A 27695-nucleotide genomic window follows, 5' to 3' on the forward strand; every position below is an offset into this window, starting at 1 on the left:
AAAGAATTTTTTATACACCAGACCAAACTTTTTGTCTTTAATAAAAAATACTCAATAGTTTTAGCTTGCCTAGTATTAACTTAAAAATGTAGTCTTTACACACTAATAACTATAACATAAAAAAACTTCCTTTGTTTAAGCTTAAAATACTTCTTTTTTATTTTTTATAACAGAAAAATTCTTGTTGTAAATTTTCTTGCTTTTTAAAATGAAAAATTGTAAATTTTAAAAATAGTTTAGTTATATGTACGGCAGATAAAAAAAAAAAGTTTCAGTAAAGCTGTTGTCTAAAAAAATAGTTTGAAGTAAGTTTTGAAAATAAAAATTTTTTAGGAAGTTAAATTTTAAGAAGTTTAAGAAGAAAAAAAAAAAAGTTAAACTAATGATAATAGATCTTAAAACAGCAATAATAAATAATCTAAATACCGAAAACAATCTTAGAAAAACAGCGTAGTTTTGACGGATTCGCTGAAGTATATTAAATAGTTTAAAGATAAGAGTTTTTTAGTAATTTATAAAAAAAAATTTCACTAATTGAATTGGCGCCCAAGACTTAATAAGATTAGATGTTTACAAAGTAACACATGAAAGTGTTAAAATAACAAAAATACCGTTATACATAATTACTCTTTATAATGCAGATAGCTGTGTTAGATTTAAAACACTACTATTTTATAATAGTTTATACTACTAGTATAGATTAGCAAACGAGTCAGTTTATCTATGTTAACTTACATGTTAGTTGGTAGATTCTATTGTTTACATTGATAGGTTAGCACTTATGAATAAAGGGATCGAATCAAAGTTAAAATTGAGCAAATGACAGAACAAGTCTACTATGCTGCTAAAGGCAGATATATTTTACATTTTATGCGATTCTGATACTAAGATGGAATGACAAATACAGTGTTGCCACTCTTTGAGTCAAAAAACTGTCTTGAGTTTTTTCAAATCCCATAATCTTTAAAAAACTTTTCAAAATTAAGTCCTTCAACAAAATTTGTTATAAACAAAAAATATAATCATAACTCATTTAAAATCTAGAAAAAAATTGAAACAATAAAGTTAATTAAACATTTATTAAAACTATGAATGCATCTAAAGCGGAGACTATTTTGAACAGTCCGAGCTACTCAGTCTATTATACTGAATCTACTTTAGTATCTTAAAAATTGTATTTCATCTAATTAAGCAATTTTTATTACTAATTTGAAATAGCAATAAAAATTTGTTTTGATAATACAGTTTCGTAAATCTTTTCTTGTTGTTTAATGATAATAACTATTTCAGCTTTTATCAAACCTTTATAAGTTTTAAGCAAATAAGTATCATTGCAATCTTTAATTATCTGGAATAAGTTGCTAAAATGTTTATGAATAAAATCTTAGTGTTTCGTTTTATTAGATATAATACATATAATTAAATTTTATAATAAATAAGGTAACTAAACATGTAATAAGTAAGCTAAAAAAAAAAATCTCATTTGAAATCAAGTATTCTTTGAACCAATTAAATTTATGGTAAGCGTTACTTATTATACATTTATCAGTTTGTTTAACATTTTAAACTCGTTTTTTTTGTACAAATTATCTTAAGAAATCTATTAAATGTCTTGTCTGTTAACGAATAATGTTTAGCTTAAAAAAATATTATATTTGATATAAGTTTGTTTTACCTGATCTTCTGCCAAGAGTGAAAAAATTATTAGTGATAAAAATTTCACTAATTTAACTAATAGTTTTAATGTTTCGTTTTAAATTAATCTTTAACAAAACTTTAGGTACTTTATGTTCGTTGTAAAAACTGTGGTTTACTAATTATCTTAAACAATTCTAATGTTCTAAATAGTAATCTTTTTGTAGAACCTTTTTTTTTGCAAAGATCTCGATTTTAAAGAAGATTAAATAAGTTAGAAACTGCCATGATAATACAGAAGATTTTAACAAGCCAACAAGCACAGAAAAGTCTAGTATTAACTTTTTACAATTAGTAACTTGTCTATGCTGTGAAGACTTACAAACACATTTTATTTTTTCTATATGCTATAGAAATTGCCAAAAAAGTTTAAAGAAATATTTAAAGGTAAATTTTTATTATGCCATTTATTTGCATTTTTTTAAACTGAATTTATAAATCAATAAGAATATAGTATATAAAAATTCAAAGAACTGAAAACTAATATTTCCAAAGTTTTATGAAAACATTTTTAGTTTATATGATGTGAAACGGACAATGGTAATATATTTAATATTTTATCAAGGCAAACAGATAAAATAACAAAAGCACTAATTTTTAAATAAACATTAAATTAAAAAAAATCATACTTGCCACATAGCATTTTAAGTGAAATCAGTACGACTGGCTGCTAACTAAAACTTTAAAACTAATCTGCAGATTATAATAAGTAAAAATAAACTTATTTCTTTATTTGTAAAGATAAAAGTAAAAGAAGGGTTTTATAATTCAATGCAAATAAATTTGTTAGAGCATTGACATAAAACGAAACGCCTATGTTGTTTAGTATTAAACAACAAAAAAAGAAAAATTGAAAAGTGAAAATTTAAAATATAAATAATTATTGCTGCTTGCAGTCCGTTGTTCCTGGAGGAAGTTCTTTTGCTGCAATTAAAATTTTTTTGATTATCAGATTTGAACTACTTCAAAATACTAACTATTAGTTTAAAAACATACAAAGAATTGTATCCATAAAAATTAACATTAAAAACTTGAAATTTATTATAAAAATAAAAGCTAGCTAAAAAATAATTTTAACACACGTCGTAAAAATAAATTAAGTTATTTAAAAAAATATTCAAGTACCATAAGGAAAACAACTTGCACATCATAAGTTGGGAATTAATTTTATATCGTAGCAGATTTTGCAAAAAGTAATCGTAACTATTTAATTGAAACAACAACAACTTGCTTAAAAAACAACTAACTCAATTTAGGCTGTTGCTGAATTGTGTTATGTTCAGCTTGTTCTTGTAGGGAAGACAACTTTGGTTGAGGATTTGTTTTTGCTGCAGATGGTGGGGACTTATCACATCTTTTAACTAAAGAATATTTACAAACACAATGAAATATTTATATTTAAAAACAAAGCGTAAAAATAATCACATGTTTTTAACAAATAAGTAACTCTAAGTAAGTTTTGGTGTTCAAATGTTTTAGATTTTGTAAACACAAACAGCTTATAAAAGTATTATTTTGATATACTTTTGTTTTTAGCATAATCAAACAAGACTATTGTGCTTTAGTAAACATTATTACAAAAACAGTCTTAAAATTGAACTGTATAAGTATAATTTTAAAGTTTTATTTAAAATATTAAACTTATAATTTTTTTTTATAACTTACGTTCGTTTATCTTTACTCCAATTTTTGCAGCGCTTTCCTGAGCTGTAATTGAAAATTTATTTTATTTTTAGACAATTTAAAATTACTTATAATATTTTTTTTGTAATATCTCCATTAGGAGTAAGCAAACCGCAGCCCGCTAGTCAAATGTGGCATGCCAAGCAAAAATATTAGGCCCATTACGTGCTTTTTACTTAAAAAACAGCTTCTTTAAACAAACTAGTTTTTTTTGTTTGTTAGTAAGCTGTCGTGTCTACTATTAAACTGTCCAAAAATACTACGACTGACAAACATTTTTTTCTTTTAATGTTACTTTTTTTAGTAATTGTGATTCATACCTAATAAGAGGCTGCCGACCTCATTCTAAATGATTTCAAATTTTTTTTTAATGACGGGGTATTAATAAAAACTAACTTATTTATGATTAAAGGTTGAGATAAAAATATCTTAAAAACTGCAGTAAAAATTTAAATGTCAAAGTTTTTGTTTCTGTTTGTGTATACTAAATTCAAATTAAAAAAAAAATATATATTATACACACAAATATCTTATTAAAAAGAAAGATCTTTACTAATAAAGTTTCAGCAGTGTGGCCACTGATTTTGAAGAAATTCTTTGAGCTTTTCAAAAGTACACGTTTTTGGGTCTATTTTTAGTTTAAAGTTAAGTTTAAGGTAAAAAAAACTGTGTTATATAGTATAACAATATTAAAAATATACTGAAAAATTACTTTAAATGTGTTTTTGTTAAAAAAAAAAATTTGATGACGACAATTTTTTTTATCTATATGATAGACTTTTTGTATCAAATCAAAATTTTACTACTTAACATGTGAAAATTGTTTAAAATTCAAGGTTAGTGATTTTTGTTAAAAGTTCTAGGTTTAATTTAAGCCTAAATTGTCAAATTCCAGTTTAAGTGGCTACCCTGTCTCATGTACGTGAACACTAATTATTTTGATAATAGGCATGTTAGTGTATTTTCGTAAAGTTCTAAAAATTTGTAAAGCACATGCTTGAACGATAATTTTTTTTAGTTAAAGTTCACTTACCTTTGTCACAAATTTCATTAAATCTTTCCAAAATTTGGGTGTTTTGAGGTTGTTTCAAGTACGCTAATAAGTCTCGCCTAAATCTTCTGTTGTTGTTTTGGATATCAATCATTGAACTCAACTCAGTACTGTTACGTTATGATATTACTAAAGGCTAATGATCTAATAAAATAAAACAAATATCTCAGTTAAATAAAATCTTATTGAAGTTAAAAAATGTAGTAAATTTGATCAGATTTTTTTTCTGACTTATATAAACAATGAACTTCACCGCACGATCAACAACAACGGCATCCGAGACAATCCTACGACCGGTTTCGTCCTAATTAGGACTCATCAGGCAGGAATAGTCGCGAGAAACAGCTGTTGTGATCTAACCAAGCGGGATTAAGTGCAAATGCACTGAAGCGACCGTTTGTGGGTAAAGTCCGAAAAACAAAGTCTTTAAGTAATATTTACTGGATAAATGAGAATGTAAATACTGATATATAGTAATCAAACATTCATTCATAATAACGTAGTATAAAACTATTAAAATACATATAATCGCTGTTCAACTTCTTATCTTTTAGAAAGCAGTAATAAAAAATAAATATCATTTGCACTATATAGCAATAGTTGATTTTGTATGTAATCTAACTAACTATAAGCAGCTGTATTTTTCATCTAATAATTTGCTAGTTAGTTGTAACCAGGTGACTTCATGTTTAACATTACTTTCAGGACAAGGCAAATCGGTACAGATAGTTATTGATGTTTGTTTACTCGATCTAGTCACACGACCACTTCGTTCTTGTATAACCTCAGTTTTAGGTGGTTGTTGGTATGCTGTTGAATAAATAAACCTAACAAGCAGATTCATAAAACGAACAAAATTAATACTCTGAGTTATTTTTAAGAAAGAAAACAACAATGAAACTTTTAACATGATCTTTTATGAACTGTGTAAACAAAGAAAAAAAGATAAAAATTTATGATTGGATTTATTTTACAAGTATTATTGAATAAATAAATTCTCAAATGCTTGCTACTTATATAGTTAATTATGCTTTATTTTATAAAACTCACTTTTAATGACAGACTTTTTGGATTTGTCTACTACTTCTGCAGACTTACCTAAAGTTATTAAACATTTTGAATATATAATAAAACTGTTTTCAAGTAATTAAAAATTACAATAAGAAGTAGTTCTTTACAAAAATAATTAGGTTATATTTAAAACACAAATACTAAAAACTTATGAGTACAAAAAATTTTAACTTACTGATTTTAGGGTGCCACTTTTTGCATATATTTTCAATTTCTACATCACGTCGGGCTAATTGCATCACTTCTTGGTACATTAATACTCTCCACTCGATGTCATAAGACATCTCTTCAAATTCTTTTCTGTAATATTCTTCAAACTTATAACTTATTTAAAACATCTGTAAGAACTACAATCAATTATTTTCTAAATAATATTAGTTAATTTTACGAACATTATAAATAGTTGGTGGTTCAACTGTCTGCATTTATTATTAAGGTTTAGATCAGGATTTCCTAAACTTGTTTTCAAACACCCCTTATTCAAAAAAAAGCACCTCTTTATTACAAACCCTGGAATATCTAGTGTAAGTTTCAAATCTCCCGTTAAGTATCCTATGGATATTTAAACCCCGGAATATCTAGTGTACGTTAAAAGTTTCCTATTCTCAGACCGTTTTAAGTTTTTAAAAACGTTTTGTAAAACATAAAACAACAAGGTGTTTATATGCTAAGTATAAACCTGCAGTAAAAAGACCTCTAGCCGTTCTATTTAGCATAGTAGGTAAAAAAAGCACGGTTTATCTGTATCTTGTATTCAAATCACAATTTTTTACCTACTACGCCCAATAGAACAGCTAGAGGTCTTTTTACTGCAGGGTTATACTTAGCACCTTGTTGATTTATGTTTTACATTTTAACTTTCATATTAAACAAAAATCAGTAATTTATAACATAGTTTAATTAACAAATAGTTAAAACATCTATATAAGATCCTTAATTTAGATACCCGATTGCTCCTTTCAAAGACACTAATTAATTAATTATGTTACTTATTGTATAATATACATGTAGTTTAAGTTATGGTGGTTTTATGTGTGGTGCTGTAACTTAATTGTTGGTCAGACTTTGAAAGCTTAATAACAAGTTTGATTTTTGTGCTTTGTTTTAAAATTTTTCAATTTAAATGCAATCTGCTTTCTAATTGTATCTAACTTTAATTTTGTTATAATTTAGATTTAACCATTATAAACATTTAATAATTTTTAAATTTATTTATTTACAAAGGCAACAATGTTTCTCCCCTAAGGGATCTTCAGGCCTGTAAAATAAAATAAACATAAGACGATGGACAACTTAAGAAAATACAATACTGCAAAAAATTATAATTGAATTCAAATTAAAATTAAAAATGTATAGTGCTATTACTAGATAATTAGTTAACAAAATTAAAAGTTTTATAATAATGAAAAAGACTTTTTAAATTTTGAATATGATTTATACTTACAATAGATGATTTGTTCTATATAGATTTGGATTTAGCTTATAACAACACAAAACAAAATGGCGCTTAACAAATGAGGGTACAAGTAATAACAAAAATAGAATTAAGTTATAAAAGAATTAATACGTTAAATTAAAAAAAAAAAAATTCCTAAAGTGCGGGCAGGTGTAGAAGAGCTCTTGTCTTTTGTTTAAAATTCGTTTCTTATTAGCAAGTGCTATTTCTATTTTTTCCAAATTGCAAGTCTTACAGATTTTACCTATATTCTTCATTTCCCTGATCTTGTGCATTATGCTCCATCTTAAATCGTAGCTGGTGTTATTGTTTTTAATCTCCAAATGTACTTGGAAAGCTCTGTTCCCTTGTTATTTTCATTCTTAATGTCACTAATGTGCGCACACCATCTCTTTTTGAACTGGCTTCCTGTGGATCCTATGTATTCTTTTGTTTCGATCTGACTGGTAATCGTCGCCTTATAAACAACATTCCCCTGCAAACATTTGCCACTTAAGGGGCAAGAGTTTTTGTCGCGGCAGTTGCACGTTTTTTCCTCTTGGTTGTTCTTATGATTCAGTTTATTTAGTATCTTCTTATTGTGGCTACTTATTAGTGATTTGAAATTATCCATACAACAGTATGATATTTTGCAATTACTTCTGTTGAAGATCTTTTTCATGCTCTCTGTTTTGAAATGTTTGTCAATTAGGTCTAAGAATTTCCTCCCAATGTTGGTTTTTACTGACTGGCAGTATGGGGGATTAAAATACATAATTCTTCTTGTTCGTTTACGTTTCTTCTTGTCAACAGGGTTGGTTTTGTTTTCATATTCAAGCTTGTGTTTGAAGTTGGATTGGAGCAGTGCAACTTGGTAGCTATGTTTTGCATTATCAAAGGTTCTTAGGTCTGTTGACAGTCTATTTAGTCTTTTCTCAATCATTTGGGTAGGTTTTTCTTGATTATCTTCGGGTGGTTGGAGTCACTACTGATATATCTGATTGAGGAGTTTTCTTTTCTGTATGGCATATAGCAATTGTTTGCGAGGTCTAGTGTGATGTCCAAGAAGTTGCATTTAGTCATACCAATTTCCATTGTTATCTTGAAACCAATGTCTTTAAAGGTCTTTATTGTTTGTTTTTTTATATTCTCGAGGTCCTGGTTGTTTTTGTGCTTGATAATCGCCAAGCCATCATCCCTATATAGGCCTATCTGGTTTGACTTGTATGTTTTCCCTAATCTATCAAGAATGTGCAGACCAATAAGGTCGCATAACTCAGCTCCGAAGTACAACCCCATAGGGACGTCAAACGATGATTCTTGATTTTTCTTGGTCCATACTTTTCCATCGTAGGTAAGAACTGAATTACAAGTGTGTGATACAATCTTCACATCTTCTTCACTTATCTCAGTGAACTTTCTTGCAAACTCTATAGCATTCATAAGGTGTGTTAGTTTGATACTCGGGTAAAATTTTTAGATATCGAAATTAACAAAGCATTTTTTCGATTTTTCATTTATACTGAAAAACCATTTAATGACTTCGTAAGAATTCTTCCATTGGATTAACGTTGACTTCTTTTTTATTTGGTTCATAATATTTTCTAGTATATTCTTACTTATTTTACCTAGGAACTTTAGGAAATTTTTTTTTTTAACTTAACGTATTAATTCTTTTATCACTTAATTCTATTTTTGTTATTACTTGTACCCTCATTTGTTAAGCGCCATTTAGTTTTGTGTTGTTATAAGCTAAATCCAAATCTATATAGAACAAATCATCTATTGTAAGTATAAATCATATTCAAAATTTAAAAAGTCTTTTTCATTATTATAAAACTTTTAATTTTGTTAACTAATTATCTAGTAATAGCACTATACATTTTTAATTTTAATTTGAATTCAATTATAATTTTTTGCAGTATTGTATTTTCTTAAGTTGTCCATCGTCTTATGTTTATTTTATTTTACAGGCCTGAAGATCCCTTAGGGGAGAAACATTGTTGCCTTTGTAAATAAATAAATTTAAAAATTAACTTTGTCTCCAAAACCAAAATTGTCGAGACCTGTTGTGCCCAAGGAATAATCCTTGCATATAAACATTTAATAAATAAAATATACATTATACCAAGTTTCAGTGGCTTTTATTGCCTTTACTATTGTCTAATTTATTAATTCAATAATTAATGTCTGTTGTTTTACTTTTTATTCACAATAGATTACACATTACTTTTTTAAATTAAAGCGCTCTAATACTTTTTCCAAACATAATGAATAAATTATTTAGCATTGTTGTATAAATTAACTAGCCAGTCCTAATGTTCATATTTATTGTGACGTAATTATTAGTTATATTTTTTATAATGATTAGTTAATAGTAAAAAATAAGAATTATTACTTTCTTTAAACTTATGTAAGTAGTTTGTACATTATTTTGCATTTTTACTTTAATTTATTTAATTTAGACTGAATACTTATAAATATTATATACTTTTACAATAGTCGAATTTAATGTTAAGTATTTTATCTATTATTAACTTATAAAAATCTGTAGCAATGATTTTTATTTTAAATGGACACATGTATATACCTACTTTAGCTTCTATTCTTTCCTTACAGTATTTATTTTGATACAGAGCTCAGTTGAAGTGTATTGACCCATTTAACACACAAAAACATATGTCACTGTAATAAAAGAAGGATAGCGTATAATTTGTTTTTATGATATATTCCTTTGAACTTGTTTTTCTACGATCTTTTGTTAACAAACGCTTAAATTTATATTTTGAATAGTTATACTAAAATACAAATTTTTATTAAAGAAAAAAAAAATCTGCAGTATCAATATAAATTAGCTTTAAAAACATCACAGGTAAAATAATTGGTGTTAATTATTCAAGTTGACTTTTAAAACGTTTTTTAAGTATTTACAATAAAATATATAAAATCTAACTCTCTGTCTGCTATTAAAGCTCGAGTACTTTCAATTTTTTTCTTCATCTTTTCACGGCGTTCTGGAGTTATCTGGCTTTTCGTAATTTCTAAAAATATCAAAAATATTTTTTTTGTTACCTTACAAAAATATACAGTAATAAAATTAAACTTTAGTAAACAATGAAATAAACTAAGTGTTTACATTTAAGAAACTGAAATTTTATTACAGGATTTATTAAGAAAAATATTAAAATTTATACTTTTTCTGCCCTTCTCCAATGTAAATTCTAAATTAAGAAAATAACAGAATATTTAATCCATTAAAATATAAGGTTAATATTTTTCATTCAATTATAATTAAAAAAGGGTGTAGTTATTATGGTCATCACAAAATATTAATATCAATAAAATTTGTCTGAGGATCTCATTAAATAAAAATTTGATCCAATATTTTGTGAGAGTTGCTAGTTACCAGTTCACTGCATGAGCTTTATTTGATAAATATTTAATTATTTTTAACCTAGTACTTTTAATAAAGGCAATAGATGTGAATAGCAACTCACATTTGAACTACAGTAACCTCTCACATCTTTACGCAATCGTGACGTCACGCACTCTCGTTTAGTTACGCATTTTAGAATTCTAAAAAATTCTAATTTTTTTTTAATATTGCACAAACTAGGTTTATTGAAAATTTTTTGTTTAAAATATGATTTTAAATAATAACTCATCTCTCTATATCTTTAGACTTTGTAAACTTGTGTTCCTTGACTGATTGATAAACATTTATACTTCAGTTTAATTTAAATTAAAAAAGCTGTAGTAACATAAACAGTTTTTATTAAAGATTTTCATATATTTTATACATTATTGTTCAAACGAAGAAATCCATTACAGCACCAAAAGCATATTGTTGTAAAAGGCTATAGAAACAAATTTTAATAGATACAACACACCATTTCTTAATTGTAAACAAGTGCTTAATTATAAATTGAACTTGCTTTTTAGAATATAATATTAATGTATAGAATCAAATAAGTCACATAAAAACAAAGATAAAGATAAAAACTATTTTTTATTAAAGTAAGTAAAATTTTTCTACAAGTAATATTATTTTATATAAATTTAAATCTTTTTTTTTATGTATAGTTTATCTTTTGTTTTTATATTTATAAATAAAGAAAACAATTGTTAAAAGTGGAAAAGTCCCCAGTCTGCTTTAAACAAAAAGCAACATCAAAAAACAGCCATTATAGTAAATATATTTGGTACCTCTCGTATCTTTACGATCTCTCATATCTTTACGCATTTTTTCTGTGGACACAATGTGCGTAAATAAGCGAGAGGTTACTGTACATTTATTTGATAGTATTTTTAAGAATACTCATTAATTTCCTAAAAAATTAGAAATACACAACTTTTAAGGATATTATGGACAAACAATATAAATAACTTGAATTTAAAACTTTAAATTAAAATAAGATATAATAATCTGTATGCAACATTGGTTGTAGAACTAGATAATAACAATCATTTATCGAAATAAGAATAACAAAATTGTAATATATATAAACTTGTACGATTGACTTACTTTCAGCAATTGAAGTACTTGGTGCGAAGCTCACTCGTTTTTCTCTTACCCTAGAAATTTATTATTATTTAAACCTTTATACAATTAAGGCTAACAAAAAATAATTATAAAACTTACATTTCATACTCTGAAGGTCTAAGCTTATTCGTTCGAGTGTCTTCATTGATTTCTTTTTGCTTGCTTTCAGCCTGCGACAAAGTATTCTATGAGTTTTAAACTAATAGTCGTACTACACAAATAAATACTATTTAATTGCTAAACAAATTCAAATGTATAACTTACAAGTTTTTTATTCTCTGATTCCAATTGCATTTTACTACATTGCTGAAAAATAAATAAATTAAAGTTCAAGTATAATACAAAGAAAAACAAAGTAAAAACTAACCAAAATAACCTTTTCTTTTTGTAAATTTGAAACTTCAGATGTCTATAAAACTATTTTGTTAGTATTCCAAAAACTTAATTTAAAATGCTTATTCAACAAAACTAACTTGCGTGTTTAATTCTTCTTTTATGTTTAAAAACTCTGTTTCTTTTTTCTTTAACTGGAATAATATAAATGTAGTTGAAATGTAAAATTAAGTGTTTAAAGTGAAATTTTTTATTAATAAAAATACTTTATTTAAAAGTCTATATTAAACTATATACAGGGTGGCCACTGGCTTTTGAGAATTTTTTCCAGGTTTTATGAATTTCTTTTATGTTTTTGAAAGTACACATTTTTGGTCTATTTTTAGTGTAAAGTTAAGTTTAAGTTAAAAAACTGTGTTAAATAGTATAACAACATTGAAAAGATACTGTAAAGCTAGTTTAAATGTGTTTTTTTTTATAAAATACATTTTGATGATAACAACTTTCTTAATTTATATGAAAGATTTTTCGTGTCAAATCAAAATTTTACTACTTGAACGCAAAAAATGCTTAAAATTCTAGGTTTATTTCAAAATTTCATTAACTCTAGGTTTAGTGACCACCCGTATATATAAACTTACTTGCAAATATGAACTACTTAGTTTAATGTAAATAAGTATAACAAATTACTTTGTCTTTTATGAATTCTACATCGCTTTGTAATTTTAAATTACAGGATTTTGACTCAGCAAGATTAAGTTTCATTTCGCCTAACTTTTCCTTCTGTTTAATCAATATAAATAAAAAAAAAAAAATTTGTTATAAAATCTAAAAACTTACGTTTTGAGCATGTTCTTGTTTAATTTGTTCATAATCTGCCAACTTCGTTTGGTACTGCACAAAAACATACTAGTATTAAAAATATAATAATTTGAATACTAGTTTTATTAAAATAACCTATTATCAGTAGGGTATACAAGCGGAACTTAAGGCGATGAGAACACCAAACCACTATTGGGTGGGTCTAAGCATTTATCATTACTAATTTTGCTTTAATTTATAAGCTTTTAGTATATTAATTTATAGTTATACTTTTATCCATTGTAAAATTTAAATAATATTAAGTTTTCTAAAAAGTTTCCAACGCAAAAGTGGAAAGAAAAGAATTTCATGTAAACTTTTAAAGAAAAAAATATTTTGCAGGTTTTTTAAGCGAGGGACCTAGAACTTTCAGCAAACGTTTGTTGCACATATTTTAAACAAATTTAGAGAATAAATAAAGTACGAGTAAAATAATTAAAAACTTTTTTTTTTTTGGAAAAACTCTAAACTACAATTTTTTTATTATTCTACAAAGATTAAAATGACAAAGTGAGAAAACAAATGTTTAAAACTCTGAAAGAACGAAGTTTTTTTTCGTGTTAGGTTGTTTTTTCTTCCATTAGGGACCTATTAAATTACCCAAAATCTGAGAATTTAGCTAAAAACTGTAAAGCAAGATTAATTATTTAGTAAAAAAAGTACTCTATTACCAAAAAACAATACCAAACATAAACTAGTCTCACTAATTTTGTCTAAAATGTATTATAAGTGTTGTTGATATACACAAATTAACTAATTACAGTAGTTCAAAAAGCAAAATTTTTACGTACAACCTCAAGAAATACTGGTCAAAAAGAAAGTTAGTAAGACAGAGTTTTTACAGTTGAAAGAAAAGTATACTTAGGTAGAATTTACTATCTCCACGCGCATTTTATTTTTTATCAACTTTTAATACCGTTTATTTTTCACCGTACAAAAGACCTACACAAACTTTTAAGATCTAGTTTATTCCAGTCGACTGAAATCAAATTGAAATTACGCATTTTCTTTATTTAACCCTAAACATCTTTATATGACTAAAATTGAAAAACATGTAACAAAATATTGTACCAAAAAAAACTTAGATTAACTGATGAATTTGCTAAAAAACGCACTAAGAAATTTGTAACTATGTAGTTAAAAATTAATCATGAATTTTAAGTTGTTGTTTTTACCTCACGAATTTCAGCATGAGTATTTTCTTTAAAAGAAAATATTTGAGCTTCTGATTTGGCTTGACTTTCTTTCCATTGATTATTTAACCTTTCTATTTCAGCATTCTGTATTTGAAAGTTTATAACAAAAGTTAAGGAAAAAATTAATACTGTCACTAAGCAGTAGAAATGTGATACTCAGGGTTGCTAAATGTTTTTGGCAAATTTTCACCAGGTTTTTAAAAGTATACAATTTTTGGTCTATTTTTAGTTTAAAGTTAAGTTTAAGGTAAGATACTGTGTTAAATAGTATAAAAACATGAAAAGATACTGTAAAGTTACTATAATTATGTTTTCAATAAATTTTTTTTTTTGATGATGATAATAAAATTTTATCTATATGACAGATTTTTTGAGTCAAATCGAAATTTTACTACTTAACATGTTAAAATTGTTAAAAAATTCCAGGTTTCAAGGTTTAACCTGGAATTAGCAAGCCTGGATACTGTTTTAGTATGTAAACTTTTTAGATAAAAGACAAACCGTGTTTAAAAATTGAAATGAAATAATAAAAAAAACAAATACTTAAAGCAGGTTAAGAAGAAACCTATCAAAATATATACTTTCAAAATTATAAAAAATTAGCAATAATTAAGAACAAACTTTATCTCTGATTGCGATCCGTAACTGCACACATTCTTTGTCTTTTGAGGTCAACTACATAAAATTAATTTTATACTTTATTATTATTATTTACCATACTTAATTTTTTAATTAATATTTATTATTTTATTTCAACACTTAAAGTATTTATAAGTACTATTATAGGAAGGTTTTTGAACGTATTTATATACCAGTTGCAAATGGTATATAAATAAAGTATTTATCCTTTTAAATTATAGACTAAATATAATAGTATACTTATTTAATAATTAAAAATGTAAGTATGTAGTAGAACAAAAAAAAATTACCATTTTAGTAAAATAAACTTAAAACTACTTCGAATTTAACTAGTTTTTTGTTTAAAAAAAAACCAAATCCCTAAAGCAGAAGGGAATTAAATTTAACTTTATTTCAAAGATAACGTTATTTCATCAAAACTACATATAAAAACATATTACAATGACTCACTTCTCCAACACGTGACTGCTTTTCATTTAGGGCACTATCCAATAAAACACGTTGATTTTGTATTTCCTTTTCTAGACGTTTAACCTTCAGCTCCTAAATTATGAGAACCATATAAACAATGGTTAACTACACAAACATATCATTAAAGTGCCAATTGGAAAAAGTAAACTTATCAATAAATACATGGTTTAAATCAAGCACAATAACTAAAACTAAAAAAACTATATTAAATTAAAATTCAATAATATTCCTGACGTACACATAATTTTGTGACAAATTTTAATGTTCAAAATATATTACTAACGTATTCTTCTTTTTTCCTTTCCGATTCATTAAGATAATAATTTTGCTTCTCTAGCTAAAATAAAAGTTAATTAAGTTATGTACCATAAAACATACTTTATAAAGTAAAAAAAAACCTCTTCATTAGCTTTGAAGTATTTATCTGACCAAATTTTAATGTTATTTCTTTCTCGTTCCGACGACTCTTGTATCATTTCCTAGAAAGAAAAACACCAATAAATACATTTAAAAAGTTTTTATATCATATAAAAGTCATACGTAAAACTTTAAAGAATGTCTTACTTCAATTAAAAAAAAACTTCATTACATAAAAAATTGACTTAGTAAAATAACATGAGCTAAAAAGTTTAAAATCTTCAGATACAAGCATGAAAATAAGGATTCTTACAAAAATTGAGAATTTTTTAGTTTTTTTAGGTATAAACAATGTTAATTACCTTTATTTTTTATTAATTAAAAATGCATATTATAATAGCGTAAAATAATCAAATTTTTTAGATTTTTTCCTATGTTAGAACTAAAAAAAAAAAAAAAACTAAAAACTACTTTACGATCAAACTTAGTAAGTATGAAATAAATGATAATATTGAAAAAATTGTTAATAATAATACTCTCGTGTTCCTCCAATTTGTTTCCGAACTATAACATTATCTTTTAAAAATTAAGTTTTATAAAAATATTTAAAATAAATATATGAAACACGTAAACTAACGTAATTTTCTTCTAATGATTTAGTAGCAAATTGTTTGTAATCCTCGAACTTCGTATTGACCGCAGATTTTTCTTCAATAGCTGCATCTCTTTCCGCAGTCAACTGCTGAATCGTTTTTTTATCAGCCAGGGATACTTTTCCCGCCTCTGCACTTTTCTTTAACTTCTCGCATTCAAGTTCCGAAGACTGCAAGCTTTCTTCCAAAGACTCGATCCTACGCTCAAGACTTTTTTTAAACTTCTCAACGTCTTTTACTTGACTTGATAAGCTGCTGACTTCTTGCAATAGCAAACTTTTTTCTTCTTCGACACTTTTGTACTGACTTTCTAGTTTTTCTTTTTCTCCTTCAAGCTCCTTATTACTGCTTAGATATTCGTCTAGTTCATTATCAACACGCTTCAATTTTTCAACCAACTTTTCTTTTTCTTCTTCGAGTTTAATAACTTTTTCTTTATCACCGTTTTTGTTTTCTACTTCAACTTCTAGCTTCTTTTCAACTTCTTCAAATTCAACTTGCTTGTCTGCAACGCTAATTTCCAATAGTTTTACTTTGTTTTCAAAATATGAAGTTTTTTCCTGCCATCTTTTTAATTCATTGCAGGCGAGCAAAAACTGTTTTTCAAACTCAGTCATGTTTTCTGCGTTTTCTTCGAGAAGAGCTTTTCTTTGAAGAAACTGTGGATCTTCGCATAATTGCAAACTGCACACCTCTCGCTTCAGTTTGTTGTTGTCGGTAGTCATGTCTTGCAGTTTTCTTTCAGACTTACCAAGTTCTTCTTTGCAAGTTTCAAGCTGCTCATTTAAGTTTTCTTTGAAATGCTTTGCAAATTTGACGTCGTCAGCTGCTTTTTCCTTTAAAAGGTTGCATTCATTTTGAGCTTCAACAAGTTTACTTTCAGTTTCAGTTAATTGCATTTTTACTTCTGCTATCTCAATTTTGAACTTGTTCATGTATTCAATAGCTTCGTCTTTTTCTTGTTCTAACCCGTCAACGTACATTTTTCTTCTCCTGCGTTCTAATTTTAAGTCATCAATTTCATCTTTCATCTCCTCTAACTTATCGTTGCTTCCTGTTTCTTTTAATAAAACATTTTGTTCTTTTAACTTTTCTTCGAGAGAAAATTTACTTTTTGAAACTTCATTTAGCTCTTCTTTTAATGTACATATTTCAGTCAAAAAATTATCTTTTTCTTTATATAGCTTTTCAGCTTCTTTTTCTTTAGATGTCATTAAGTGTTTCATCTTTTCAATTTCACTTTCAAAGTCTGATTTTTGTTGAGTTAAGTTAGTGATTTTTTTTAGCAAATTTTCTTGTTGAAGTTTTATACTCTCACTTTCTTTATTAGTTTGACTTTCTTTTAACACCAATGAATTTTCAATCTCTTGAAGTTTTTCTTGACTTGTTTGATATTTCTGCTTCAAATTTCCGAGTTCAGTTGAAAGAGATAAGTTTTTGTTATTTAAATTTTCAAAATCGGTCAACTGAGAGGAAAACTTGTTTTTTGTTTCAGTCAGTTTTTCTTCAGCGGTTAATTTTGACTCTAGCAAATGCTTTATTTCTTTATTCAATTCCGAAACTTTTTTAGATGCACTTAAAAGTTGATCACGATTGTCAGCTAACTCCTTTTGTAAGTTAAGGTTTGTTTTAGATACCTTTTCTCTTTCGATACGTACGGTATCATAGTTAGTCGACATATCTGATAAGCATTTGCTTTTATGTTCCAGATCTTCTTTAATTTTTAACAGTTCTGTCTCTGCATTAACAGCCTTATCACCTTTAAATTCTAATTCTTTTAAAATTTTACATTTTATTTTGAGTTCTTCTTTAATTTCTAAAAGATCTGCTTCAAGGTTTTCTTTAGATTTTAAAGAAGATTGAAGCATTAATTGTTTTTCGACATTTTCATTGTACTGTTTCTTTATACTGTCAAGATCAGCTGTCAATATGCTTACTTTATCTTTCAAACTTCTGTTGTCATCTGAAAATCCTGATAGTTTTTCACACGTTTCACTAAGTTGCTTTTCTAATGAAGCCTTAAAGTCTAACAATTGTTTATTTTCATTTTTCAGAAGCTTATTGCTAGTTGACAATGCAGCCACGTTGACATTGAGATTATCACATTGTTTTTGAAGTTGCTCTTTTGCTTCCATCAGTCCACTGTTGTCTTTTTTATTTTCTTTTTGCAAGGTAACTATTTCTTTCCGTAAGCTGTTTTCGTTTTCTTGATATTTTCTTCTCAAATCACTCTGAAGGGTTTGCACCTTCGCCTCATATGACTCTTTTAGGGAACATAATTTAGCTGACTCTTCGGTAATAAAGTTTTCAGCTTTTTCCAAAGATTCTTGAAAATCTATTTCAATTTGATTCTTTTCTGATTCAGCAACTTGTAACTTTTTTTCTAATTCTTCTTTAGAAAACAGGTTGTTTTTAATTGTTTTCTTGAGTTCACTTACTTGATCTACCAAAGCTTTATTTTCAGATTGCAATGAAGTATTGCCTTTGTCCAGTTTTGAAAGAAGTTCTTCTTTCTCAGCTTCAACTAACTTCTTTGCTTCAGTCATTTTGTCGAGCTTTAGTTTAAAACAACTTTCATCAAAAGTTTTTTTGTTTTCCTTCTCGCCTTCAAGCTTCACAATTTCCTGCTGCAATTCTGATAGTTTAGAATTAAGATTTTGCTTCTCTTCGGCGGCTTGAGCTTGCAGGTTTTCTATTTGTAATTTGAAGCTGTTTATCTCTACACTATGATTACTACAAAGATTCTGGTTCATTTTATGCAACTCTGATTTCATGCCTAAAACATTATCGTTTTCCATTTTTAGATTATTCAGTTCAATTTGATTGTTTTTAAGCTTGCTTTCTATTTCAACTACTTTTTCTTCAAGAGAAGTTTTTAAATTTAGAACTGAATTCAGTTCTTCTTGCATAGCATTAAATCTAGATACAATTTCATCTTTTTCTTCAAGTAGTTTTTCAGTGCTTTCAACCTTGGAATGAAACCTACTTTTAACTTTTTCGATTTCATTTTCGAGGTCTGATTTTTGTTTAGTCAAGCTAGAGATGTCCTTTTTGAACATATCATTTTGCAATTTCAAACTACCACATTCTTCGGTAGTTATATTTTTTTTGGTAGCCAGCGAAGATTCAACAACTTGTAGCTTTTCCTGACCTTCTTCGTACTTACGTCTTAAATTTTCAAGTTCAGAAGTAAGAGATACATTTTTTTCTTCCAACTGAGATTTATTGTTCGACATGGCCAATAAGTTTTCATTTAAGATTACACACTTTTGTTTTAAGTCTTCTGCATTCACAGCTTCAATTTCTTTTGACTTGAGTTCTTTTATGATAGCGCATTGATTTTGCAGTTGCTCTTTAACTTTTATGAGATCAGCTTCTGCATTTTCTTTTAATTGTAAATGATATTGAAGTTGATTTTGTTTCTCTACGTTTTCTTTGTATTGCTGTTTAAAGTTATCAAGTTCTGTTGATAGCAAGTAGATTTTACTTTCTAATTTGTCATTTTCATCAGCTTTAGATGCGATAATTTCACATTTTTCTGCTAACGTTTCTGCTAGCATACGTTTTTTATCGTTTAAATCTTTATTTTCAACCGAATGCAAAGAAAGCTGTTCAGATTTATCAGCTAGCTGCTTTTCTAATGCATTCTTACATTCTAACAATTCTTGTTTTTCAGTCTCAATGACTTTCATAATATCAACTTTTCCTTCAAGTTCAAAACTTTGTTTTTTTAGTTCGATCATCAGCTCATCTTTTACACCAAGTTCTCCCTTTAGATTATTAGTTTCTTTGTTTAGCTCTATGATTGTAAACTTTTGTTCTTCCTGCCTTTTAGACGACTGTTCACACGCTTCTAAAATTTTAGTAACAGATTAAGAGTATTTAAAAACTTTAATATATACAGGGTTGCCACTCGTTTTTTCAAAAAAAATTCTAGGTTTTCCAAATTTCTTCCAGGTTTTTAAAACTACACATTTTCGGTTCTATTTTTAGTTTTAAGTTAATTTCTATAAAAGAAACTGTGTTAAATAGTATAAAAATATTGAAAAGATACTGTACAGTTACTTTAAATGTGTTTTTTTAACAAAAAAATTTCTGATGATGACAAAAAAATCTTACTTATATGATAGATTTTTTGTGTCAAATCGAAATTTTACTACTAAAAATGTTAAAACTATTTAAAATTCCAGGATTTTCCAGGTTTTTCCAGGTTTATTTCAAAATTTCCTAAATTCAAGGTTTTTCCAGGTTATTTTTGCCTAAATTGTCGAGTTCCAGGTTTTCCAGGTAAAGTGGCAACCCTGTATTTAATACAGTTTATAAAAAAATGCGTTTATATTTTTCAGTTTATTATTTTAGGTCGCAACTTTTTTTGTCACCGAAACCTGGTTGTAAATAAAATACTTAATCTGCACATCTTTATTTTAAAAACTACGTTTAAACTTTTTTAACTCCTGGCTGGTTTGAATAGTTGTGTATATAAAGTAAGTTGTGAGGTTGTTATACTATTCTTGTGTATTTAATTATAGTATTTTTAAAATTATAATTAGGTATAGTTTTAAAATTTGCAAAGGTCAACTTTTCTTATTCAGTAAATAAAATAAAAAACCTTGTAAATGTTTTATTTTTTCTTTCATAGCTTCCACCAGTGGTTGTATTTCCTTCTCTTGTTTTTCTTTCATATTAAGCAATTCAGACTGCAATTTTTCGTGTTGCTCAACTATAAAGAAACAAAAATTAAATTGAAAGTACGATGTAAACATTAGAAAATGATCTAGTTGCTTACCTGATACTTTTTGATCAGTATTGGTAATACAAGTCTGCGTATTTTTAACTGCTTTCCTGTTGTAAATATTTTTTTATCAAGTTTAATCATGTTCACAAGAACTTTCCAATTCACTTTAAGCTTATAAATTAAAGCTTAAAAATAATAAATCTCATGAATAATGTTGCTTTTTCAACGAGCTATTCTTGAAAAAATAGTAAATTGACAAAAAGTAATCTGAGATCAGTTTTGGTTTTATACAAACATCTAATATATAAACTGTTTATAAAGCATGGTAAATTTTATATATAACATAATTAAAAATTGTTTACAAAAATTATTACACTAAAAGGTATCAAACAATTGCTAGGCGGAAACTGACTTTAATTTTTCTTCATTTTGATCTTTAATTTGTGCTTTAAGATCATTCACTTGCTGGTGCAGATTTTCGATGACTTCAGCATCAGCTTCTTTCATCTCACTTTCAATGGAAGAAGTCGTAACAGACCTACGCATTTTTGGAGGTCGCGAAGATGACATACCTGAAGAGAAATCGCACATTGCTTTGTAGCTGTCAAGATCCTTTTCAAGTAACTTTAGTTTTTCCGTTTGTTCTCTCTAAAAACACTCAATAGTTAATCAAAAGTTGTATTTATCAAACAATAAATAACCATATGATGTAGTTATCTAGAAATTTTTAAATTGGGCATTGTATTAGTCAAATATGGTAACAGAAAAAAAACTACGATATAATTCTTTGAAGTTACCAAGTCAACATTAGTTTCTAGGTAAAGCTGAAAAATTAGTTATCAACTGAACTCTAATAGTTAAAAACAAGCAGAAAACTTAACGTCAATTCTACACAATAAGGTTGACTAAGATATTAAGATAATAATTAAAACTAGTGAAAAATATAACTAAGTTTGCAAATTCTGTAGGAGCTATGTGTTCTATGGTTGGCAACTTACGGCCCGTAACTGATTTTGAGTTAAATAAATTTATAAGTAATTTACATGTACGATATTGTATAAATTTTCTAATGAGTAAACTATGGTTTAAGTTTAATGATTATATTGATATAATCTTGTGGTTGAACATATAAAAACTCTTAACTAGTTTACCAAATTATAACGTTCCATATAAAGTTATTTTAGTAGGTCCGGCTCGTTATGTATAATGGCTGCCACATCTGGACTACCGCACTAGATAAGTTGCCTACCCACGGTTGCCACTCGTTTGTCCAAATTTTTTCCAGGTTTTTAAAAGCACACATTTTTGGGTCTATTTTTAGTTTTAAAATAATTTCGATATAAGAAACTGTGTTAAACAGTATAAAAACATTGAAAAGATACTGGAAAGTTACTTTAAATGCGTTTTTTGATAAAAAAATTTTTTGATGATGACAAAAAAGTCTTATTTATATGACAGAATTTTTTGTGTCAAATCGAAATTTTACTACTGAAAATGTTAAAATTATTAATAATTCTAGTTTTTTTCAAATTTTCTCAAATTCCAGGTTTCCAGGTAAGTGGCAACCCTGCCTACCACTAATCTTACGACATAAAATTACTACACAAGTAATTTTAAATTATAAGTTTAATAAACTTCCAGATATATTTTCTAAATGAGGTTAGTCAACAATAAATATTATACAATATACCTAGCAGCTACTAAGTAAACAACAAAACAAACCAATTCAAGTTCAAGATCTTCTTTTTTGGTTTTCATTTCGCTCAACTTGCGGTTTGTGTCAGAAAACATAGATTGAGCATCAAGAGCATTTTTTTCTGATCTTTTAACTACTTCCAACAACTCGCTTATCTGCTTTTTTTCTGTCTGTATTTGAGTATTTACTAATTAAACTCGAAGACGATAAATATACACCCACGACTAAATTATAAGTACCTACTTGTAATGTTATGTTAATAATTAAGTAACAAGTTTTTGCTTTAAACTTAATGGTCTTGGTAGAAAAAGATAATCAAAAAATGTTTATTAGTTGATAAGGTTTGATATGTATAGTATACAATTTTTGTGTTCGATTTTGTTTCAGTAATATACAATAACATTAAAAATAAAAACAGACAAAAATTTATAAATAAATAAAAGTAAAATTATATAAGATTATTTAAAAATTAAGTTCTACTATTTAAACTTGTTTGGTATTATTATTAATATTAGATTTTATACTTTATATGTGATAATAAAATAAATTATAAAATAAACGTGCATACTAAAATTCAAACGTGTTAACAATATTGGTATCTAAAGTGGGAACGGGTCTAAATTGAACGAAGACAATTTTGCACCAAGGGTCAGTTTTAACATTTTTGCACGATTTACATTTTTGGACGAGAGTAAAAAACAGAATAAAATTAAAATAAGTAAAAAAAGACAAATTAATAAAAAAAAAAAAAAAAAAGAAAACAAATTACTAAATTTCATTAAAAAAAAAATTAAAAAATAAGCTATCGACCGAGGGTAAGGATTAGGTTACAGTGATAGTAAAAAAAAATTCAACCCGTGCAAAAATGTATTTGTGCAATTTTGTCCCCTCGTGCAATTTTGTACGCTAGTAAAAATTTGACAGCTACCAATCTTAAGTATAACTAAATGTGCATTAGGGTGTTTATAAAAAAAGCAGTCTTTAAACTTTCAGCTGGAAATTGTTTTCCGTTTCGAAATTTTCACAGGAACACCTTGTGCAAAATTCTAGCTAAATTGAAGCCTCATATATCTAGGCGAAATCAACTTTTTTGAAAACAACCCTAATGTAAAACTTAATTTACCAAAAAAATTTAATCTTAGTTTTTTGCTGGAATTTTTTCTTCATGTAGCAATTATCACTTAAGCACGTGCTGCAGAATTTAAGACGATTTGAAGAAAGTTTTATGGATGCGCTTCTTGATAAGAAAAAAAAACTTAAAATGATAAAACTAAAAAACAAAAAAAAAACCTACGTGAAACTTTCTTTAAAATATCTTAAATTCCGCAGAACGTGTTTTTGTGATAATTGGTACATGTAGAAAAATTTCTAGCTAAAAAGTTTAAGACAAACTTTCTAAGTAAATCACAGTTTACATTGGGGTTGTTTACATAAAAAATTGATTTTGCCTTGATCTACGTTTCATCAGCTAAAATTTTGCACAAGTTGTTTTGGTGATAATTTCCAAATGTAAAACCATTTTTAGCTGAAAACTCAAAGGTCGCATTAATTGCAAGGAGACTGATGTGTATTGACTAACTTAACATATACACAACTAAAATTACTAAAAGAAATATAATAGTTCTAGTAAAACTGTAACCTCGTTCGTTGGCCCGAAATTTTCTGCAAAATTCAACTTTTGCTCTTTTATTTGGTTTTTTAGAGTTCTTATTGTAGATTCCAACAGTTCAATTTGCTCACATGATTTTACTTTAGATTCCAACTGTAATAAAGAGTATTTCTTTTTAATTTTTGACAACATTAGTTGTAATTTTAATGATCAACCGAACTTTTAAATTTAAAACCCAACTATTAAATAATTGGAAAACATCCATTAAGAACCGTATGCAAAAAATTATGTTAGTGTTATTAACAATATTTTAGAAAAAAAATTCTTTCAGAATTATATTTTTAATTGATTTAGTGTTTTAAAGAACACTAAGTATAAATACTGCAATGTTACTTTTATAACTATTTTTTTACTTATTAACTACTATATATAAAAAAACTTTACATTAGATGATATCTGCTTTTCTTCAATTTGTTGGTTAAGATTAGCAAGTATCACTTTTTGCTCTTCAATAGTTGCCCTAGATGTTTTCTAAAATAATAAAGTTATTACTTAAAAAAGTACTTAACAACTTATCAACTTTTAAAATTTTTAACTACAAAACTTAAATATAAAATAAGGTGAAACAAGCTAACTGCATAAATTAATATTAAACTATGCTAGTAGTTGCTTCTTACCACTTTTTTTAAATTATAAATTGCTAATATAAGGGTATCAAGTTCATAAGATTCCTTATGGAAAGACTATATTTAAAAAGGGGAAAAGACTATTTCATTAAAAATCTAACTTCTGTTACAAATCTGAAGCACTTATTCTTTAACTTTCCCAGTCTAATCTTTATAAAATTTTAAAAGATTTGTGTTGTAAAAAATTTGAGTTTGTTTTTTATCTAAAAAAATGAAACAATTATTTCTTTACTTAACTCGTAATATACTTTATTTTAATAGTTAGAATACGATTTCACATTTTAAAAGCATGGAAAATTTCCTAAAATTTGAGGTCAATTGCTTAAAAAATGAAGTAGAAGATAGTTTTAAGCATATTTTAGTCTCGAGAAGTTAGCAATAAAAACATTTATCTAAAAGTTTATATCTGATACTTGGGACTGAATCTACAAAATTAAATATCTTCTTTTTTTCATAAAAAAAAGTTTTGATGTTAAATAATTTAAGCTTCCTTTCAAATAAAGTCAGTGATAATTTTTGCTTAAAAATGTTGGACTGCCCTCTATGGCTTTAACAATTTTATTTAAACGTAAAAAAGTAAATATTTTAGTAACTATAAACTTACTTGTTCTTCCATAATTGCAACTTTTTCCATTTCGTGAAATTCCAAAGTTTCCATCACAGATTGCAACTCATTTTTACTGTTTATAATAGCTTTATTAATATTTTGACGTGGTTCTTTTAATTTAACTTTATAAAAAAAACTTTTGATTGCGTTACAGTCAGGGTTCGTATATAAATTTGCACATTTAGCCAAACATGTAGGGGTAGGGAGTACAGCACATTTTTTTGGTTATGTTGTAAAATTCATATGAGGAGTCTTGATTTGGATGTGTTTTGGTATCATTAAGAAGAATTTCAAAAAAAATTTAAAAAATCCCTAAAAAAAAACTGCACCCCAAAAAACTGATCTGGACCCCAAAAATCACATAATTTTTGATTTTTTGACTTAAATAGTAATAAAGTCACTCATACACGTCCTAGACTTATATTTTATATCTTAAATTAAAGCTAATAATTATAGGCATACACTTAATGACATTTCAACTGCTTTTGGAATATTTTGACGTCATAATCACACAAAATATGTAAATTTTATCTGTAAAATGGTGCGTTTTGAAAAATTAAGAAGCATAGCTGGTTGTCTAATTTAATTAAAACAAAATATTCTAAAATAAAACTTTGTAGATATACTTACTTACCTTTAAAATTTAGGTGATGTTGTATGTATATTAATGGGATATTTGATGTCATAATTCATTTAGCTATAAGTATTTAAAAATAACCTAAGAATGTTATTCAATTTGCATTACAAAAACATAACGAATTACAAAAAAGTTATAATTTATTATAGGCAACATAATGTTGTATGGCATTAAACATTAAGTTAATGATTGCAAAATAAATAGAGACTAGTATAATAAAGAAATAAAGAACATTGCATAATAAAACGAACATTGCACTGTATCATTTAGTATTTACACTTAAGATTACTGCAAAATGACTGATACTTTTAAAAATACTAGTATAAAATAAATGTTAAATGATTGATAAAAATCTTACTGACTATATGTACATAATACTCATAAAAATACATAAAAACTACTTTTTAACTTTATGTAAAAGACATCTGTTCTACTATTAAATCTATTTGGACATGGTTTCTCAGTGAAAAAGTAATAGATCTTTCATTAGAAACATCCCATTCCCCATCAACTTTACAATCAAGAATAAAATCTAAATGCAAGTTTAGCAAATCACGTTTAGGTGGGTGTTTCCACTTCGAATTTCTTCTGTCTTGAACTCTCATGAGGTGGTCCATCTTATAAGTCCCATCATCATTTTTACCTTCACACATAGCAATATACCATGTGTCTGATAACCCTTCACTAATTAATGTGACATAAAAATTCCCTTCCATAATATCTTCATTTTTTTCTTTCTGTATATTGGGGGAAGAACCCCCTACAATTAATAATGCATCAGTGTTTGTTGGTAAAGAACATAGAGAGCACTCATCATCTTCTGCAACAAGAGCACGTAAGTTTAGAAGTCTTTCTTCGTGAGTATTACCATAAACTTTAAAAAGTTCTGGATTGTATAACACTTCAGATTTGTGAGACTCTCTAAAGTAAATTAACTCATCACGAACAATAACTTCATTTCGATCAGGATGAGATTTTAAAATAGAACGCAGCTCTTCCACGCTCACTACAGGCCCACCCCAACTTTTACACAGTTTGAGACGTTTCTGCACATATTGATCCCTTTTTTTCCCTTTTTCAATTTTTTCATTTATCTGTTTGAGCTTTAAATTTTTTTGATCTGCTACCCACCTTTGTTCCATCTCATTCAGAAATTGAACGACTTTATTATTTTTTTTTTCATTTTTAGTTTGAAAAGAATCAGATATAAGTAATGTACAGTCATTTCTTATCCCTTTTGCTGTGAATCGTTGGTTTCTAAACTTTGCCACTGCTGCTCGCCTTCCAAAACCAGCAAGGTGTCTTTCAGATTCCAAGTTTTTTGTTGGGAGTCCAACCAGTTCTTCATTACTTAATAGGTTGAGCTCAGTAGCACGTGGTGGATTTGACAAACAAAACTTTCCAAAACCATATTCTCTACCTGTTTGGCGATCAAAAACTTGAGCGGCATGGAGACACATCTTCTTAAGAATTTTACAACATATCTCAGAAGTTGGGTTTAACACTTTAATATGTGGATAATGTACAACATAGGCATCCAAAGTATTCATTATTCCATTGCTGAGATCTTCGTATAGTTTAGGAAATACTTTGAGAAGGTCTTGTTAAGAGCTAACCTCAACAAAGTGTAAAAATGGTAGTGTTACCTTGTGAGTAAAGTAAAAAAGTGCCTCAAGTTCAGTCATTAGAAATTCAGAGTCAAGCAGTAGTTTGACAACTTCCACATGCTGGTTGCTT

General features: G+C 26.8%; 1 protein-coding gene across 1 annotated transcript in view; it reads right to left on the minus strand.

Moving 5' to 3' along the window:
• Window positions 1-2104: 2104 nt before the first annotated feature.
• The window catches only part of LOC145830042 (uncharacterized), a 51061-nt gene continuing 25470 nt past the window's right edge, over window positions 2105-27695 (minus strand). The window contains exons 20-47 of the mRNA XM_082937936.1: window positions 25319-25394; window positions 24473-24559; window positions 24059-24181; window positions 22446-22589; window positions 21136-21371; window positions 20775-20830; window positions 20598-20708; window positions 15973-19841; window positions 15377-15457; window positions 15262-15315; window positions 14958-15050; window positions 14490-14543; window positions 13848-13952; window positions 12652-12705; window positions 12502-12594; window positions 11952-12005; window positions 11846-11887; window positions 11743-11784; window positions 11578-11648; window positions 11461-11510; window positions 9889-9976; window positions 5676-5800; window positions 5480-5527; window positions 5056-5239; window positions 4412-4539; window positions 3361-3402; window positions 2943-3056; window positions 2105-2619 (exon numbers count right to left, since the gene is read on the minus strand). Of these exons, the coding sequence (XP_082794062.1) occupies window positions 2576-2619; window positions 2943-3056; window positions 3361-3402; window positions 4412-4539; window positions 5056-5239; window positions 5480-5527; window positions 5676-5800; window positions 9889-9976; window positions 11461-11510; window positions 11578-11648; window positions 11743-11784; window positions 11846-11887; window positions 11952-12005; window positions 12502-12594; window positions 12652-12705; window positions 13848-13952; window positions 14490-14543; window positions 14958-15050; window positions 15262-15315; window positions 15377-15457; window positions 15973-19841; window positions 20598-20708; window positions 20775-20830; window positions 21136-21371; window positions 22446-22589; window positions 24059-24181; window positions 24473-24559; window positions 25319-25394 (6268 nt within the window). The 3' untranslated portion in view covers window positions 2105-2575. The remainder of the gene's footprint in view (window positions 2620-2942; window positions 3057-3360; window positions 3403-4411; window positions 4540-5055; window positions 5240-5479; window positions 5528-5675; window positions 5801-9888; window positions 9977-11460; window positions 11511-11577; window positions 11649-11742; window positions 11785-11845; window positions 11888-11951; window positions 12006-12501; window positions 12595-12651; window positions 12706-13847; window positions 13953-14489; window positions 14544-14957; window positions 15051-15261; window positions 15316-15376; window positions 15458-15972; window positions 19842-20597; window positions 20709-20774; window positions 20831-21135; window positions 21372-22445; window positions 22590-24058; window positions 24182-24472; window positions 24560-25318; window positions 25395-27695) is intronic.

The sequence above is a fragment of the Thalia democratica genome, chromosome 2 (assembly GCF_965202585.1).
Source record: "Thalia democratica chromosome 2, ktThaDemo2.hap1.1, whole genome shotgun sequence".
Taxonomy (NCBI): domain Eukaryota; kingdom Metazoa; phylum Chordata; class Thaliacea; order Salpida; family Salpidae; genus Thalia; species Thalia democratica.